A 15,176-nucleotide genomic window follows, 5' to 3' on the forward strand; every position below is an offset into this window, starting at 1 on the left:
CTTTCCATGTCATCCTGTGGTTTAGCTTGCTCTTGAAATAGACTCAAATAATCTTCATGAACTATCAACACTATAAACATCACTGTATACTTCTGCAGTTCATGGACAAATACAGTTTAAGTCTAACAGTTCCTCTTTTCTTTATTGCATTTATCACATATCACTGCACTCTGCATGTTAAACCACAAATTGAACTATTTTTGCATAAACCATTCCAATTGCATGTGATCCGTTTGACCAGTCAGAATAGTGTCTGCTCAGAGTGATTTCACATATTCTCAAATGGCTTGCCGACAGATGTAGGCATGCAGAGTCTGTGCAGAACTCTGACCTTTTGCATACATAGTGTTACATTAAAACCTGAAGCATGAAGCCACAGACTACCCTGTTTCAAACCCTTTTGAAACAAACAAACAAACAAACCCTTTTGAAACTGGTCATCACAGGCTATGAAGCTGTGATGACCAGTGTGGTGATGTCAGTGAATACAGTCATGCTAACTGAAACATGGCTTGTGTAGCTGAATTGTCTTTTTCTATTCTTGTTTAAGGATTGTTTTTAACTCAGCAATTTTGTACACTGCACAAAAACTACATCAGTCACATGCACATGTCTGGTCATGCTAAACAGCGGGGATGTGCCACAACACATGCACTCAATGAGCTGAAACCAGTCTGCTGGTTCTTGGAAGAGGAGCCCACTCATCGTGCAGAGTGTGCCACTGCTGACATGCTTTGCAGATTGTGTAGCACGTTATGACATTGAAGCTTTCAGCTTAAATGCAAGTTTCAGCAAGTTTCTCCATCAGAAACACACATAATAAATTGCATAACCAAAGTCATGCACATATGCGGAGCCACTGCTGCAGCATTTTACTCAAAATGATCAAACAAACTAAGTATTTGTTATGTGGGAGGATTTTTAGGAAGCAGCTGCAGATGAAACCACTGTATGCATGTCTTTAGATATGACAAGCACTTCCTCATTGATTATTTTTATCTCCACTTTAGATAGCTGATGACAGATGTAACAAAAAGGTCCCTGACCATAAAACACTATCATAGGATGAGTAGCCATTCAAAATCAATGTAGCACAGGTGAAAATCCCCCAACCTTAGTGTTCTAGGGTTAAGTTAACATCTTTGTTAACTGCTTGGTAAGCTAATAAAGGTCAAGGTTAGATGGCAAAAGGAAAGCTGTCCAACCTATACACAAATTGATATGTTTTAAACATGCTTCCTAAAAGCTTCATGGAGGAGTGTGTAAATGCATCATGTGTTTAATAAAAGCTGATAAGATCTGACCCAGTGGCCTCGGCAGGATTAGTTTACACATTATCTTCACAGCACAGGTCAAAATCAATAAAATACTCTCAGCCACTCTTCGAAGATCAATTGAGGCTGTTTGGAGAAAAATTTAAATACAGTGGTAAAGCCCTGCTGCATATAGATACCCTTACGAAATGCAGTGCCATTTAATGATATGGAAGGTTAATTTATTAAGTCACTGAGAACACTGATATGAGACATGAATGTATTTCCCATTTATATTTGGATAGAGATTAAGTTTGTGCTGAGAAAACATGGGCAGCACATTTGTCCTTTTTCAACATCAGTGCATTATAAAGCACATCTAGATGTACTGGCACGACTGTTATGACTCAGAAGCATGTGATTCTACATGTGAAAGCATATGTGCTGTCAGGAAGACCACAACTCTGTCAATTCTAGTTTCAGGAAGTTGTAAAGCTGTTAAAATGTGAGGACAGTAGTCAGTCGTAATGCAAAACACCTGTGTGGGAATGGAGGAGCTTTTATAAGTGGGGTTATACGCTTGTAGCTGGGAGCCATTTAAATACTTGATAAAAAATAAATAAATAAAATAAAAATAAAAAAAACAAAACAAAACAAAACAAAACAAAACTCAAAAGACTTTCAAGACAGAAGTAGAAGCACTGGTGTAAATGTTCATCCAACCACTGGTTAGTTAATATATCAATCCCCACAGCTGTTTTACATTTTAAAAAAATGCTTTCCTGGTCGGCTTTCAGCCTGTTGAAACATGTCATAATGAATTTCCCCGCTGCCTTCCGTCTCCATCTTTCCGTGACATTAAAGCTTTGACTCCACTGCTCTTCTCTCGAGGAGGTTTTGCAACAGTAAAAGTTGATAAACAAAGCCACGTGTTGCGGGGAAGTTTCCAAAGTGGGCGGAGCTCCTGCATTTCCGGGTTCTGACTGGGAGGATATAAACCGAGCTGCGCAGTGTCAACAGAAGGATAGAAACACAGAAAAAAAGCACTTACAAGAAAAGACGCACATTAACTGCAACATATATATATATATATATATATGTTATATATACATAGGCATAAATATATTTAAAATTGCTATCAGTATTTGAAAGCTTCTGTAAAAATCACCTAGTCGGGATGCCTTTTCTCGGACAGGACTGGAGGTCACCAGGTCAGAACTGGGTAAAAACCGAAGAAGGGTGGAAAAAGACAACAGCAGACGACAGAAACAACAATGTCTCGATTGAGAGGTTGGTTCCTTATAATAATGATAAAATGTTTTCTTTCTTTCTTTTAAAAAAAATGTAGTCGTACTGCATCGTTTGTGGTTGCGCATCTATGAAATGCGCAACTCTTGTTAGTTGAAAAAGGATGGGGGGGGGGAGAATTGTTTTTTTAAGCGACTTTAAACAGCATTACAGACAAATGTAGGCCTGCCCCTTTTTGTTAGTTTCCATCAATGTTTTTGTGGTTGCCAGGCTCCTTTCTCGCTTAATCGCTGAGCTATTAATAACTTAACAACAAGTAAAGGGATTAACAAACGTCTGTTGAAGCTGGCAACTTTCCACAGTGACAGCCTTTCGGATGCAAGAAGCCTACATTAGACCATGACCCAGGCACTTTGAAATACCTTTTAGAACTTTGTTTTGCCTTGCAGTCTTATAATTTTGCCTAATGTTGCATGCAGATTATGATGATGATGATGAAAAGATACCTTTTGAATAAGCGTGTGTGTGTTTGTGTGCGCTTTCAGCTTCTGCAGAGTCAAAGAAGAGTGTTTCAACAAAGAGAACTTGCTGCTCTCTCTCAGCTATGACATGGCTGCCAAGAAGAGGAAAAAAGACTTACTGAACAACAACACCAAGGTCCCCTGTGAGTGTCAATGAGAAAATCCAAACACTCTTGACTTCTTATACAAACACGCAAATCATAACAATTTAATCCTGGTGTGTATGAATTTTAAGGTATGAAAATTGAGATCTGTATCAGAAATATTGACAGGATGAGCTCGGAAGGATGTTTTGTTTACGATTAATTTCCCAACATCTTGTGAAACTAACTCAGCAGCCATAGCAGCTCAGAAGTTGTCTCGTTCGTGACGTTTGCTTGTGCATTCATCACTGTGCTTATAAGCTGCTTAATGAGGGCAGGCCACTGATATAAACACTTTCTTTCTCCCCAGATTTCCACAGAGAACAGTGGATTTATGTCCACAAAGGAAGCACCAAGGAGGTAACGCACCAACTTATTTGGTTTCATATCAACATTTCTGATCACGATCGCTAGTGTAAACGTGGTGAGAAAACACCATGCTCTTGGTGGAGGATTGCAATTTAATACTCTGATAATTAAATTCTCCCAGCGCCACGGATATTGTACACTGGGAGAGGCCTTCAGCCGCTTAGATTTCTGCAGCGCCATCAAGGACACCAGGAGATTTAATTACGTCGTCAGAGTGAGTTGTCATCTTTCTTTCTTTTTTTTTTTTCCATCCAATTTCTCGCCTCTCTGTTTGTTTTCCTCTGTTTGGAGATGTTTTCATCGTGGTTGCTGAGAAGGGGTTAAAGTTAAGAGGGTGTGTAGGCTTCTGCAAGGCTCTTATCAGTGCTCAGCAGACAAGGAGTCTCTGAAGTAGCGATGACACTGACCCTGGGTGCGTAATATGTTTGTGGTTTTGATTGCCGAAACACTTTGGCATCTCTACACTGACTTAGAACCAGAAGTCTTTGAAAAAATCTGTTCAAACTCCTCCTCTCTCCATTTCATTATAACCATCCAGCCCCCTACCCCCCCACGCACACACATGTTAACCCATGTGACTGAAAAGTTCATGTGGTTGTTCTCTCCTGTGCTGGTGAGGAACTTTGTGACAGCTGTGTGCTGAGGTGTGACTGCCTGACAGGAGTTTATGAAACCAGACCCACCGGTTGTCCAGCCATTCAGACTACCCCCCACCTCCCCCCTACCCCACCGTTTCCTCTGCCAGATGAAGCCTCCTCTGCGTTGTCTCTCCTTGTCCCTTTTTCTTTTTTTTTTTTTTTTTTTTTTTTTTTTTAACCATCTCCACTCTTCCATTGGCATGATTCTGTCTCTTTTCCATTTAACAAAACTATCATCCAGACTAGACTGACTATTCATGGTTTTAATATGTCACCAATTCAGACGTTTGTTAGTCCTTGTTGAAGTCTTTGACCGTTCAGTGCATGTTCCAGCTACAGAGTGCAGTGTAGTGTGGTAAACCCAAAGAACAATACCGTGTAACACTAGTATCCGGTCTGGACACAGTGTCCCGGGACACTGCTCTTCACTATTTGATGGCATATGCGGGTTCATTTAACTCGGCCTGAGTTACACAGATCGGATTATTCCACAAAGAATACAACAAGTAGTCCACTCTGGGCTCATGGCAGATCAATAAACTTGAAATTTTAAACCAAGACTATTGTATAATTAAAATAGTGGATGGGGATGTCTTCATAAACCGCTGTCACTCAGTCACTTCAATCCAAACCTCATACACAAAAGCTGTCAGGTAAAACTTTGTTCGGAATAAGGGGTCTAAAAGGAGATATGGAAACACATTGTTCTGCCCGCCTGCTCAAGAGGAACACTTGATGAGCTGCTAAAAGAAGAAGGGTTAGGGATTAGGTGTTTGGAAGGAAGCTGGAAAGAATGGGGCCAGAAAAAGCAGAGTGGGGAAGCTTAAAACTGGCAAAGCTGACAGGGAAGCTGTGGATGGGGGTGGGGTTATATGGTATCATCACCTTTTTTGTAGGGATTTACTTGGATGCTAACCTACAAGTATGGCTATCCCTAATAGTTCAAATCGCAAACTAGTATTTATGACAGTAATATTTTTAATGTACAATGAAACTTGTGTAACTTTGAGACTCAGAACTGAGAACAGCTTGAACTCAAGTTTCTCCATGATGTCACAGCAACTGTGACATGCCAGACATGCCACCCTGGTACCCAGTGTTGACCCGCTAGCCAATAGCAACAACTACAGACGTAAACACACACAAACACATTCTGTGAGATGATTCAGCTAATTCACATGACGGGAAGATCAGGAGTCAAAGGATAACTGGTGGAAGCTGACGCTGTTGACAGGCTTAACCTACGTCCAACACCTTTCCAACTTGCCCCCCCCCCCCGCTGCATCTAGAAGGATCAAAGCAATGAGTGCTGTTAGATAGAACTTTCCAGAGTAATGACCAGGTGGAGCGTCTCCAAAGCTTTGTTCAAGGCTTATTCTCAGACGTCTCAGTAGGAATGCAGCCGAACAAACATAAAGTAAAGCGGCGGTGGAACAGAGAGTCTTAGCAACTGACAGGCTGAAACTTATGTTTTCTTTCTGTCTGTTTTCCCTCTCTGCTGTAGCTTCTGGAGCTTATCGCCAAGTCCCAGCTCCCCTCGCTCAGCGGCGTGGCGCAGAAAAACTACATGAATATTCTCGAGAGAGTGGTTCAGAAAGGTGAGCCCCATCACTCCTCTCCTCCTCTTGTACATATTCTGTTAGTCTGCTTATTATTTTTGTTGGTTTTATTATATTTTTGTATTGCATATTTGCCTCTTTGCTACACCAGCCTACACGTGGTTGCCTACTCCTCATCTCCTTAAACTATTAACACAAAGAATGTAAGTGTAAGCTGTTATTTGGTCCTGTAAGTGAGAAAATGAGCCGAGGCAATGTCTGAGGATTACACTTGGTGCTGTAATGATGCAGTGTAAAACACTGACAGTCACCAGACCCCTCAGCAAGCCACAGTGTAAACCAAATGTTCCCTCTGCTAAACAGAGATTCAGGTTGTTTAGGTGGCGCTACGAAACCTTTAAGCCAAATATTATGAATGCAACGAGTGGGAGATGACCCTCATTCCAAAACATTTTAGTTTAATGCGGTAAATGTTTTTTTATTGACAATAAATGTTTTATTGTCTTCCAGGCTGTGAGTTTTGTATAATTTCACTATCCAGAGTTTACTTTTGCTCATCATCATCATCGTAATGATTGTTAAACTCTCCACAGTCCTCGATGACCAGCAAAACGTACGTCCTATCAAAGAGCTGCTGCAGACGCTGTACATCTCCCTGTGTGGTCTTGTTCAGGACATGGGCAAGTCTGTCCTGGTGGGGAACATCAACATGTGGGTGCACCGCATGGAGAACATCCTGCAGTGGCAGCAGCAGCTGGACAACATCCAGATAAACAGAGTAAGCATCTGCCCACCATACACAATCCAAGAGCAGCTCAGAAGTCTGAATTTCCATGATAGCTGTGATTATCCTTCCACATCTCTGCTGCAGCCCACATCTACAGGCATGACTCTGACTGACCTGCCCGCCAGTCTGCAGTTGAGCATCATGCAGCGTCTGTCAGATGGCAGGGACCTGGTGAGCCTGGGACAAGTGTGTCCAGAGCTGGGAGCCCTTACAGAGGACCGGCTGCTGTGGAAGAGACTCTGCCAGTACCACTTCACAGACAGACAGGTATGTGGAGCGTTACACACACACACACACACACACACACATGCATGAGTGGAATGAGTCATGCAAACAAGCATTTGTCCACATAGAAGCTTTTAGATGATTTGCATGATAAGGAGATGAAGCATCTAAAGCCTCCCATTTGAAGTTTAGTTTTATCAAAGTATTCCTCCCAGCGATGCAGAGAACATGAAAGCTTCACCTGCACATTATAGAGGCTTCAGTGAATTGAGGATTTGGTTAATATGTGGTGAGGAAAAGCTGTTGCTATGAAAGTTCATGGTGAAACTGGATGCTTTCCCTTCCCTCTAAGTTCACATCTTTTAAAAGCTGTATCTTCTCCTTTAGATCCGCAAGCGTCTGATGGTGTCAGATAAAGGTCACTTGGAGTGGAAGAAAATGTACTTTAAGCTAAGCCGCTGCTATCCTCACAGAGAGCAATACAGTGATACCCTGCACTTCTGCACACACTGCCACATCCTTTTCTGGAAGGTACCGTTTATATTTCTGTTATTTCACTTGAGATCAAAGCAGAAAATGCGAGACTGAAAGTCTCTGTTTGTAAAGCTGCGCTTTAATGGTAAAATTCTGAAGAGAGAAGCAGTAAAAATGAATAATTTTATGTTTTGTCTTTTTTTTTTTTTGTCTGCTTCTCGTCAGGATACAAACCACCCCTGCACATCCAACAACCCAGGCAGCTGCACCATGTCCCTCTCCCCACAAGACTTTATCAATCTGTTTAACTTCTGATCTCTGCACCCAAAAAAAAACAACCCCATATAGACATTCTGTACATATACTTTTGCTGTACATAGAAGTGTACAATGTTTTTGTTTAATATCAGAATCAATGTGTACATGTATTTAGTTGAAGCATGACTCTGGAGAGGATAAAGGCAATGGGACAATTATGCAATTTGACTTTTTATTATCTTTTGAGTGAACGCAGAGATTTCTGGATTTGCAGTTGAAAGCAAGTGAATGTGATGAAGGGCTCCAGTGATCTACAAGCAGCAGGCCTGTGGACCGAAGAGAGCTGAAGAAAAAAGGGAATTTTCAGTTTTTGGAGTTGAGTCTTAGTTTAACGTGATTTCTTGAAAATACACATTCTCTTTCCTTTATGTGGAGGGGTTTTGGTTTTGTTTCTAGTTTTGCATTTAAATCTGTTTCTTTCAACAAGGGAAGAAAGTTGATTGCTTAAAATTGTGATTATGAGGCCTTTTTTTTTTTTTTTTTTTAAATTAGATGGGGTGGTGCAATGTGTTAAATGTCCAGATCTGGTCATTTCCTTTTGGCTGAGGGTAAAAATATCACCTGCTTAACGGCAGTAGTAATTGATCAAATAAAAGCTAACAAGAGATGATTGTTATTGATCATGAGAATGATAATTTGTTGACAATTTTTTGTTTGTTTCTTTTTGCCTTTGATATTTATTGTTTGTTTTTTTTTGTTTTTTTTTTTAATCTTTTTATTTTCTACTGTGGTATTCATAGCAGCAGCACCAGAGTGCAGTATTACCAAAGATTGTATTCAAAGTCAGTATAACAATGGTGTGCCTTTTATTATTCTTTTAAACATAAAACTTGAAGCAGTTTTGGTACAGTTTAAGCCTGACTTGCAATGCTTTCTGATTCTAATGTGTTTTTTTTTTTTTTTTTGTTTTTTTTTTACCCCCTCTTAATACCAAAGTTTAACTTTGGAAAATTTTTCTAAACCCTTCTGCATGTTTTCACTTTGTCAAACACCCCGTTGACTGTTTACTTTTTTATTTATTGCAATTTTTGGCAGGTGGTTTAACTTGCTCACTTAGGTTTTAAGAAGAGGAAATGTTGTCAAGGTGCCGTTTGAGCCTCTTAGATCTGTCATGGCTCAGACAATGAGGAATGATGTACATGCTATGCAATGCTGTCTATGTTCTGTTAAAATAAATAAAGTGAACTTTTTGCCTGACAGGAATTTGCTGTTACTAAAATTCATGACTGTAGGACTCTGACTACTTTGAGGGATGCACTCTAGGCAGTTTTATGCAACATGATATTTTTTGCAGTGTTTAGAAAGCAGAAAGGTTTTTTAGTCAGTGTTGCTCACAGCAAAAGTCTGCCCTCCATTGGACAAATTATAAACTGTAACTTGAAATTGTCAGCACCATTATATGTTAGTTGTGGAAAGTAACAATTTAAGACAATTTTGGAATACTTATGCTGAAGTGGAATTTATTCAGTTCATGCCTCCTTAGAAATGACCACGTTTTAGAGTTAATATTACACTGTAATATAATAATTATGGCATATCTCAGGTTTGGATCAATTGGCATGGGAGCTCCAGATCCTTTAGCTTTTCATACCTTACAAATGCAGGTTCTAATGGCACCAACATAATGTGTGTGTGTGTGTGTGTGAGAGTTGTTTCTCCTGAAACTCCTACAGCAAATGACACTACCTCAACGCAGTGTTAACTGGAAATTTGTATCAAAATGACCAAATTTCTCAAAAAGGTAAAAAAATTCTTTAAAATATAATTTTACCTTTTTTTTTTTAGTTCTTCTCCCATTAAATCCTTAAAGTGACCAATACACAATGGTCAGTAAACCTGAGGTACCTAAGTGCTAGTGAAGCAGCACTTAATGCACTTTGTTATTAAAACTCCACTACACCTTTGTTATTGATCTATACATCTTGCAGCATCTATACATCATATTACCAACTGCCCCACTAAGGTAATATTACCATTCAAATAAATAAAAGTTTATGAAGAGGTGTAAAACCATCAGCTTTGACATCTATGTAAAGTTAAAAAGCCAAGAATGGGAAAGAAACATTGATAGAAAGCGATTTGGTTCTGATCAAGTTTCTCCAGTTTTTAAATGAGGTGTTTAGGTCACAGTGATTAAAGTCAAATGATACAGGATCGTCCATATTGAAGGACAATTATTAAAAAAAAAAAAAAAGTTTAGATATTTTGCTAACATTTTTACATTAACCACTTTATTTGTAATTATGACATTTCCTAAAATGACATTCTCCAAAAGGTCTCATTCACACGTCCCAACTTTTCCCAGTGTGTGTGTGTGTTTCCAAGTCAACTTCAAACATTTAATTTGTCTGAACAATCATTTTAATTGCAGCAGGACAACAGTTTAGGTAAAACTAAAATTAAAACATTACATTTAGTCATTTTTATGCAAAGCTCGTACTTAATGAAAGCAATGTAATAATCTACGTCTCTTTTATAACACAATGGTTTCAAATAACATTAATATAAATGTCAGCTAAATATTAATCTTATTCAAAAAACACCTTTTAGCACATAAATCACAGTGTGCAGCATTGCACATACAGTACTGCCCTGATCTTCAGGGTATATAGGTAGCCTTTATGGATTAGCACAACATTAGGAAGCATGATGTGTATGACTGGCAAAGGCATGACACTGCTGCCAAAGCAATGATACACAGGCATCATTTTAAGGCCACATAAATGAGTCATTTTGCCAACCTTGAAGGCCAGTGTGTATTTTTTTTCTTTTTTTTTATGACCTGCCTCATGCTTACCCTCATTTTTACCCATTAAATCATTCTGGTTTGAGGCAAAGCTGCCCATCAGTTACATCAAAAAGGTGCCGGTGTATTGATGCCTTGAGCAAAAGAAGGCAATGTTAATGCAAAGTCCCATCCTTTTTTAGTCTTTGTAGATAGGCAATATTTCATTTATTCTATCCATAAATGTTCTGTTCTTCCATCACTTCCCTTCTTGTTTTACTTGTATCATGCAAACACACCATCTACAGTTTGTGCCCGGTGTAACATCAGCTAATTTAAACTCCCACCTTGTAGAGAAGTCTCTGGTAGAAGACAGGAATTAAATTAGGTCAAATAAAGTCACGATAATTGTTGCATATCATTAACAAAGTGCTGTACCCTGGCTTAACAAAACTCTGCATGTCTCCCTTTTGCATTCCTTTTCTCTGCTGAGTAGCTTTCTAAAGGGAAGATATGGCATAACAATAAAGTAAATGTGTGGCATATATATGACATTCAAACCAGTTCAGTCTGCTACACTCCTAAAGTGGATTTAAAATAGAAATGGTTTAACGAGTTAGCAAGGAGCCATGTGTAGCAGACTCGTCCCCACAACCTATAAATCCTACATACTCTCGACAACTATTCAGCTTTAGTAGACGTTTCCGTTCAGTTCGAAAGTTGCGAGAGGTAAAACTCCATGAAACCTCCCAGTTATAGTCCCAGCTGCAGAGGGTCTGGAAATGCTGAGGATCCCCCGCTGATTATGAGGTGTAGCTGAGGAGAGTAGTCATCACCGCAGACTTGGAGCCCTATGCATGCAAATGATAAGAACAAAGCGCTGTTTGGCACATAACGCAACACAAACCTGCTATGTGAGACAGAAAAGTGTGCTTCTTCTGCTAATCTGGTGCGACTGACAGATAAAGTTGCGAAAGAAAGCAAAGGAAAGAGTTACCAGTGTTAGTAAACGTCACAGAGAGGTTTCTCTCTTTCAGAGTTCTGAATAATCCATTCAATTGCATCCCAGCCCTACAGAGTCACACAGAAAGACAGAAGATTAAGGAGCAGAGAAAGGGCATACCCAGACGGACATCTGAAGGTACACTCATGACTGTATGTGCAGTTACAATACATACAGTCCAGAAACAAACAGAGCAGAATCACACTTTGGCAAAAACATGCAAAGAAAACACCAGTAGCTTTATCAGCTTAATCCAGTGGTCTGCTGTGGTATGCAGAGATATGCAGAGTAAAAGATGATTTGATGTTTAAAAGGCCTAAAGTCAAAGACTATTTTTATTACCATCTTTTTCTGCTGTCAATACAACAAAAAAAGGAAAAAGAATCCAAAACTAAAGCAGCTTGATAAACATTTTATTTAGTTGTGAGCTCAGACTCCTTCTTCTCTTGTTTCTATTCATACTATCTTCAAAAGGCTTCTAGATAGATGAGATTCTTGGCCTATCTTGAATGCTCTTTAAAGCCTATCAATAGATTGTCGATGGTGTTTGAACTGAGTCACATAAGGCCACTCAAGCCTTCGTCATGTGCCTCGTGAGGTCGTCCATTGTGTATTTTGAAGGGAGTTTGTGCTGCAAAAAACGGATGATTTCATCCAGAATCTGCTGATATTTCACTGAATTCATTCTTCTGTCTACCAGTGAAACTTTGCTAATGCACTGGCTGCAACACAAACCCAAAGCATGGTTACACCACTTCCGTGCTTCACAAATACTTTGTTTAGAAGCTCATTTGCAAAATTATGTAATTAATAGTCAAATTAAAGTGTTTTAGCAAACCTAAGCTTTGAAGGCTTTTGCATGATAATACAACATTTCTCTTAATTTCCCTTCATTTGCTGAGTGCTAGGCAGCGTCTTAGAGGAGCTAAGGGTTGCAGAGACACTGTTTGAGAAGTAAGAGTGTTTATAAAGCTTTAAAAATTGTGTCACTTAGCCTTTGCAGACCACAACACTGAGGAGTTTATAGTCATAAAATCATATTCTTAGTGTCTTCAGTGCTTTGTATGGAGATCTTTTCCTTTTTGGTCACTCAAGAATTTTACTAAATTAAATAATACAACCTTGCACATATCTTTTCATAAGAATCACACAATGACCAAGCTTTTGCAGCCTGCTGTATGCTGGTTTACCTTCCGGGCGTTAGCAGACATACTCCTGACCATCATGCCCTCCAGATAGCTGCTCAAACTGACACCCTTCACTGTGATGATGGCTTCCTGTGTTAGTACAGTCCTGTAGAGAAGACACATACAGAAAAAGAAAAAAATGTGGTCATTATAAAGTTATGCATGAGCTCCTTGCTCTTTCATTGTCTTTACCTACGTCACATAAGGAGAGCAGATAAGAACTCTACCCAAACAACTGCTTTGAGAAATTTATGTAAAGTTGCATAAACATGTACTTACACCTCTGGGTTGTCTGGATGTGGTCTGTAAACAAGCCTCTCATCCACCGATATGAGGTTGGTGAGAGTAATCTGGAGAGTTAAATTCATTAGGAGTGTGAGATTGTCACTGAACTTCATGATGCATAAACCGTGTTCACAGAAAGCAGTAAAATGTTATGATTTACAATTAATTCTTTTTAGCTGCTGAAGTAGGCTCCAGTCACCCCCATGACATGGCATTGGAGTGAGTACAAAGAAGGGATGGATGATTCTGTGTCACATTTTTTAAGCAGTAGCTGGTGAATTTTGGATTTCTGTAAAAGCTGAGGATCTTAATACGAAAACTTACATTTGTTGAGCACAGCTCCATTTTTTTTTCCTCTGGGTCGACTATCGAATGCTCCTTCACATAAGTCTGAGTCTGGTTCGTTCCCAGTATCTACAAGCAGGAAGATGCAGAAATTAGTCACTGGCGATGATGCTTGAAAATGTTTGTTTTGACTCACTTCATACCTATTCATACCTAGCCAAATTAAAAATGTATTTCTATACATCTCAGTGTTTATGACTGACCGCTCGTACGATACCCGGTAGTCCCCACTCAGTGCTGAGGAGTCTGTGGCTGTGAAGGCGTCCTTCAGTGTCCAGGCTCCGATCCAACACGTCCACCCCAACCACGTTGGGGTTCATAGGGTTGGGGTACTTCCTCATGGCAGCCTTGATCACCGTCTCCCAGGGGTAACTGCACACAAATCAGTACACAATCACAGCATGTAGTACCAGTAATTACAAAAAACTACATCAAGCCCTCTGTTATAACTTGCTATATGACAGACTGTGACTTGTGTTATCGTTGCTATAAAACAGAAAACATCATTGGTGTTATTCTTCCTGTATTAATGCATTAACATGCGTGTAGAAGCTGACATATTCAGCAGTTTTACAATCAGCCACTGAAAATGACGGAGTTTACTTAGCTCTACAGTGACAAACCAGTGCAGTTTGCTCTAAGGATGTCCTGAACAACACATCTTTGTGTCACCAACCTGAAAACATGTTCCGTGCTCCAGATCTTCATCATTCGAAATATTCTCTTGTCCGTATGACTGAAATAAACACTCTGTGCTGTCAAACTACTCCTCACCGGACCATCATCATAAGGGGAACTGGATCCAGTTGTCACAGAATGGGGCCTGCTGTGTGATGGAGCGCGCGGCGGTCAGTCAACAGAGTCCAGGCGACGCATGTCGTCTCACGCTGGTTTATCTGGCTCGCGTGAGACGAGTCACTGGTTCACGTGCCACTGCAACAACATGCAGAAAACATGTAAGGGATAAACAACAGCTAGGATAAGAGAGTAGCCGGTGGAGTAGCGGAACCACCAAGAGTCAAGCGTCAATGAGTGAGATACGGGATTGACGTCAGGTGTGACAAAATAAACCCTCCCTTACCTCATTAGTTCCGTTTGACTCACAGCTAAGTCTCAGAAATATCCTATAAAGATATGGGACCAAACATTTTGTGCACTTTAAACAGCACGAGACTAATATTGTAGTTAGGATTAAAAAAGTGTAGGCGCGTTTAATGGTCTACCGCGAACGGCGCACGCGGCTTTACTTCCGGTGTAATAACAGACAACTTGACTCGACAAGCTGCTGCCCTGCTGCTAGTGCGCATGCGCTTAGCATCTTTCCATCATCCTCGACAACTGGAGGAAAAAGGAGAGGAGCTGCGTGAAGTTGTACGAAGAAACCACGAGATAAGCCGGAAATTGTGTCAAAATATTTTTAAATGAAAAGTTGTGTATGATAGATAGATAACATTTTCCACTCGCCTTTGGAACAAAATATGTGAAGAAGATAAAATGTGTTTATGAGATAAATATAAGAGTTGGAAATTTAAGATTTTTGTTTGGAGTTGTTAATTGGACTGATTGACTGAAGTCTGAATAAACAAGAACCATTTTTTTAACCAGCATTTGTTGGAAGTCATCAAGTGTGATTGCATTGGTTTAATCTGATATAATCTGATAACAGCACAGTCAAGATGAACCACATTTTAGAGGATAAAGTTTGGTTTCAGACTGTGAAGACAAGGGATTTTCACTGTTTGCAGAATTTCAACTTGATATCTCTCTGTACTGCGATGATGACAAGACTTTTCCCAGTGATAGTGGGATTCTCTGCTTCTAATTAACATGTTAACCCGACAATCCCACCGACAGCTAATGCAGGCTCCCTGCTCACAGGTGCTGTCAATCAGCCATCAACCAGGCCCCTAATTATCAACACCTGATCAGCAGTAGTAAAGTCAGATAATGTCAGCATTGGCAGAGAAGATCTGGAAAGTTTTTAAAGGCACACCCACATCCTTAGTTCTGCTGCTCATCCCACTAATGATTCCTACCATCATTCCGATGGTAGGCTCTGAGATGTACTGTCAAAAAGCACTGTCATAACAAAGAAAT

At 39.9% G+C, this 15,176-nt stretch overlaps 2 protein-coding genes across 4 annotated transcripts; one reads left to right on the plus strand and one right to left on the minus strand.

Annotated features, from left to right (window-relative positions):
• Nucleotides 1-2,430: 2,430 nt before the first annotated feature.
• On the plus strand, nt 2,431-7,532 carry fbxo32 (F-box protein 32; the record flags this gene model as incomplete). Of its 2 annotated transcripts, none has more annotated exons than XM_079240804.1 (9): nt 2,431-2,543; nt 3,047-3,165; nt 3,476-3,525; nt 3,656-3,748; nt 5,677-5,770; nt 6,325-6,509; nt 6,603-6,785; nt 7,131-7,274; nt 7,443-7,532. In XM_079240804.1, 9 exons carry the CDS (start codon nt 2,431-2,433, stop codon nt 7,530-7,532), a joined length of 1,071 nt encoding a protein of 356 aa, XP_079096930.1. The 2 variants fall into 2 exon arrangements, with proteins under 2 accessions (XP_079096930.1, XP_079096931.1); XM_079240805.1 differs by having other exon boundaries at nt 3,056-3,165.
• Nucleotides 7,533-10,655: 3,123 nt separating this feature from the next.
• Nucleotides 10,656-13,787, minus strand: prelid3a (PRELI domain containing 3A; the record flags this gene model as incomplete). 2 transcript variants are annotated; one of them, XM_079240366.1, is made up of 7 exons in its annotated part: nt 11,059-11,110; nt 11,257-11,330; nt 12,453-12,555; nt 12,729-12,799; nt 13,059-13,148; nt 13,283-13,451; nt 13,756-13,787. In XM_079240366.1, the coding sequence occupies 6 exons, from the start codon at nt 13,785-13,787 to the stop codon at nt 11,262-11,264; spliced, it is 534 nt and encodes a 177-aa protein (XP_079096492.1). In that variant the 3' UTR covers nt 11,059-11,110; nt 11,257-11,261. The 2 variants fall into 2 exon arrangements, with proteins under 2 accessions (XP_079096493.1, XP_079096492.1); XM_079240367.1 differs by lacking the exon at nt 11,257-11,330 and having other exon boundaries at nt 10,656-11,110.
• Between the last annotated feature and the right edge of the window lie 1,389 nt (nt 13,788-15,176).

This window comes from Telmatherina bonti (assembly GCF_933228915.1).
Source record: "Telmatherina bonti genome assembly, chromosome: 5".
Taxonomy (NCBI): domain Eukaryota; kingdom Metazoa; phylum Chordata; class Actinopteri; order Atheriniformes; family Telmatherinidae; genus Telmatherina; species Telmatherina bonti.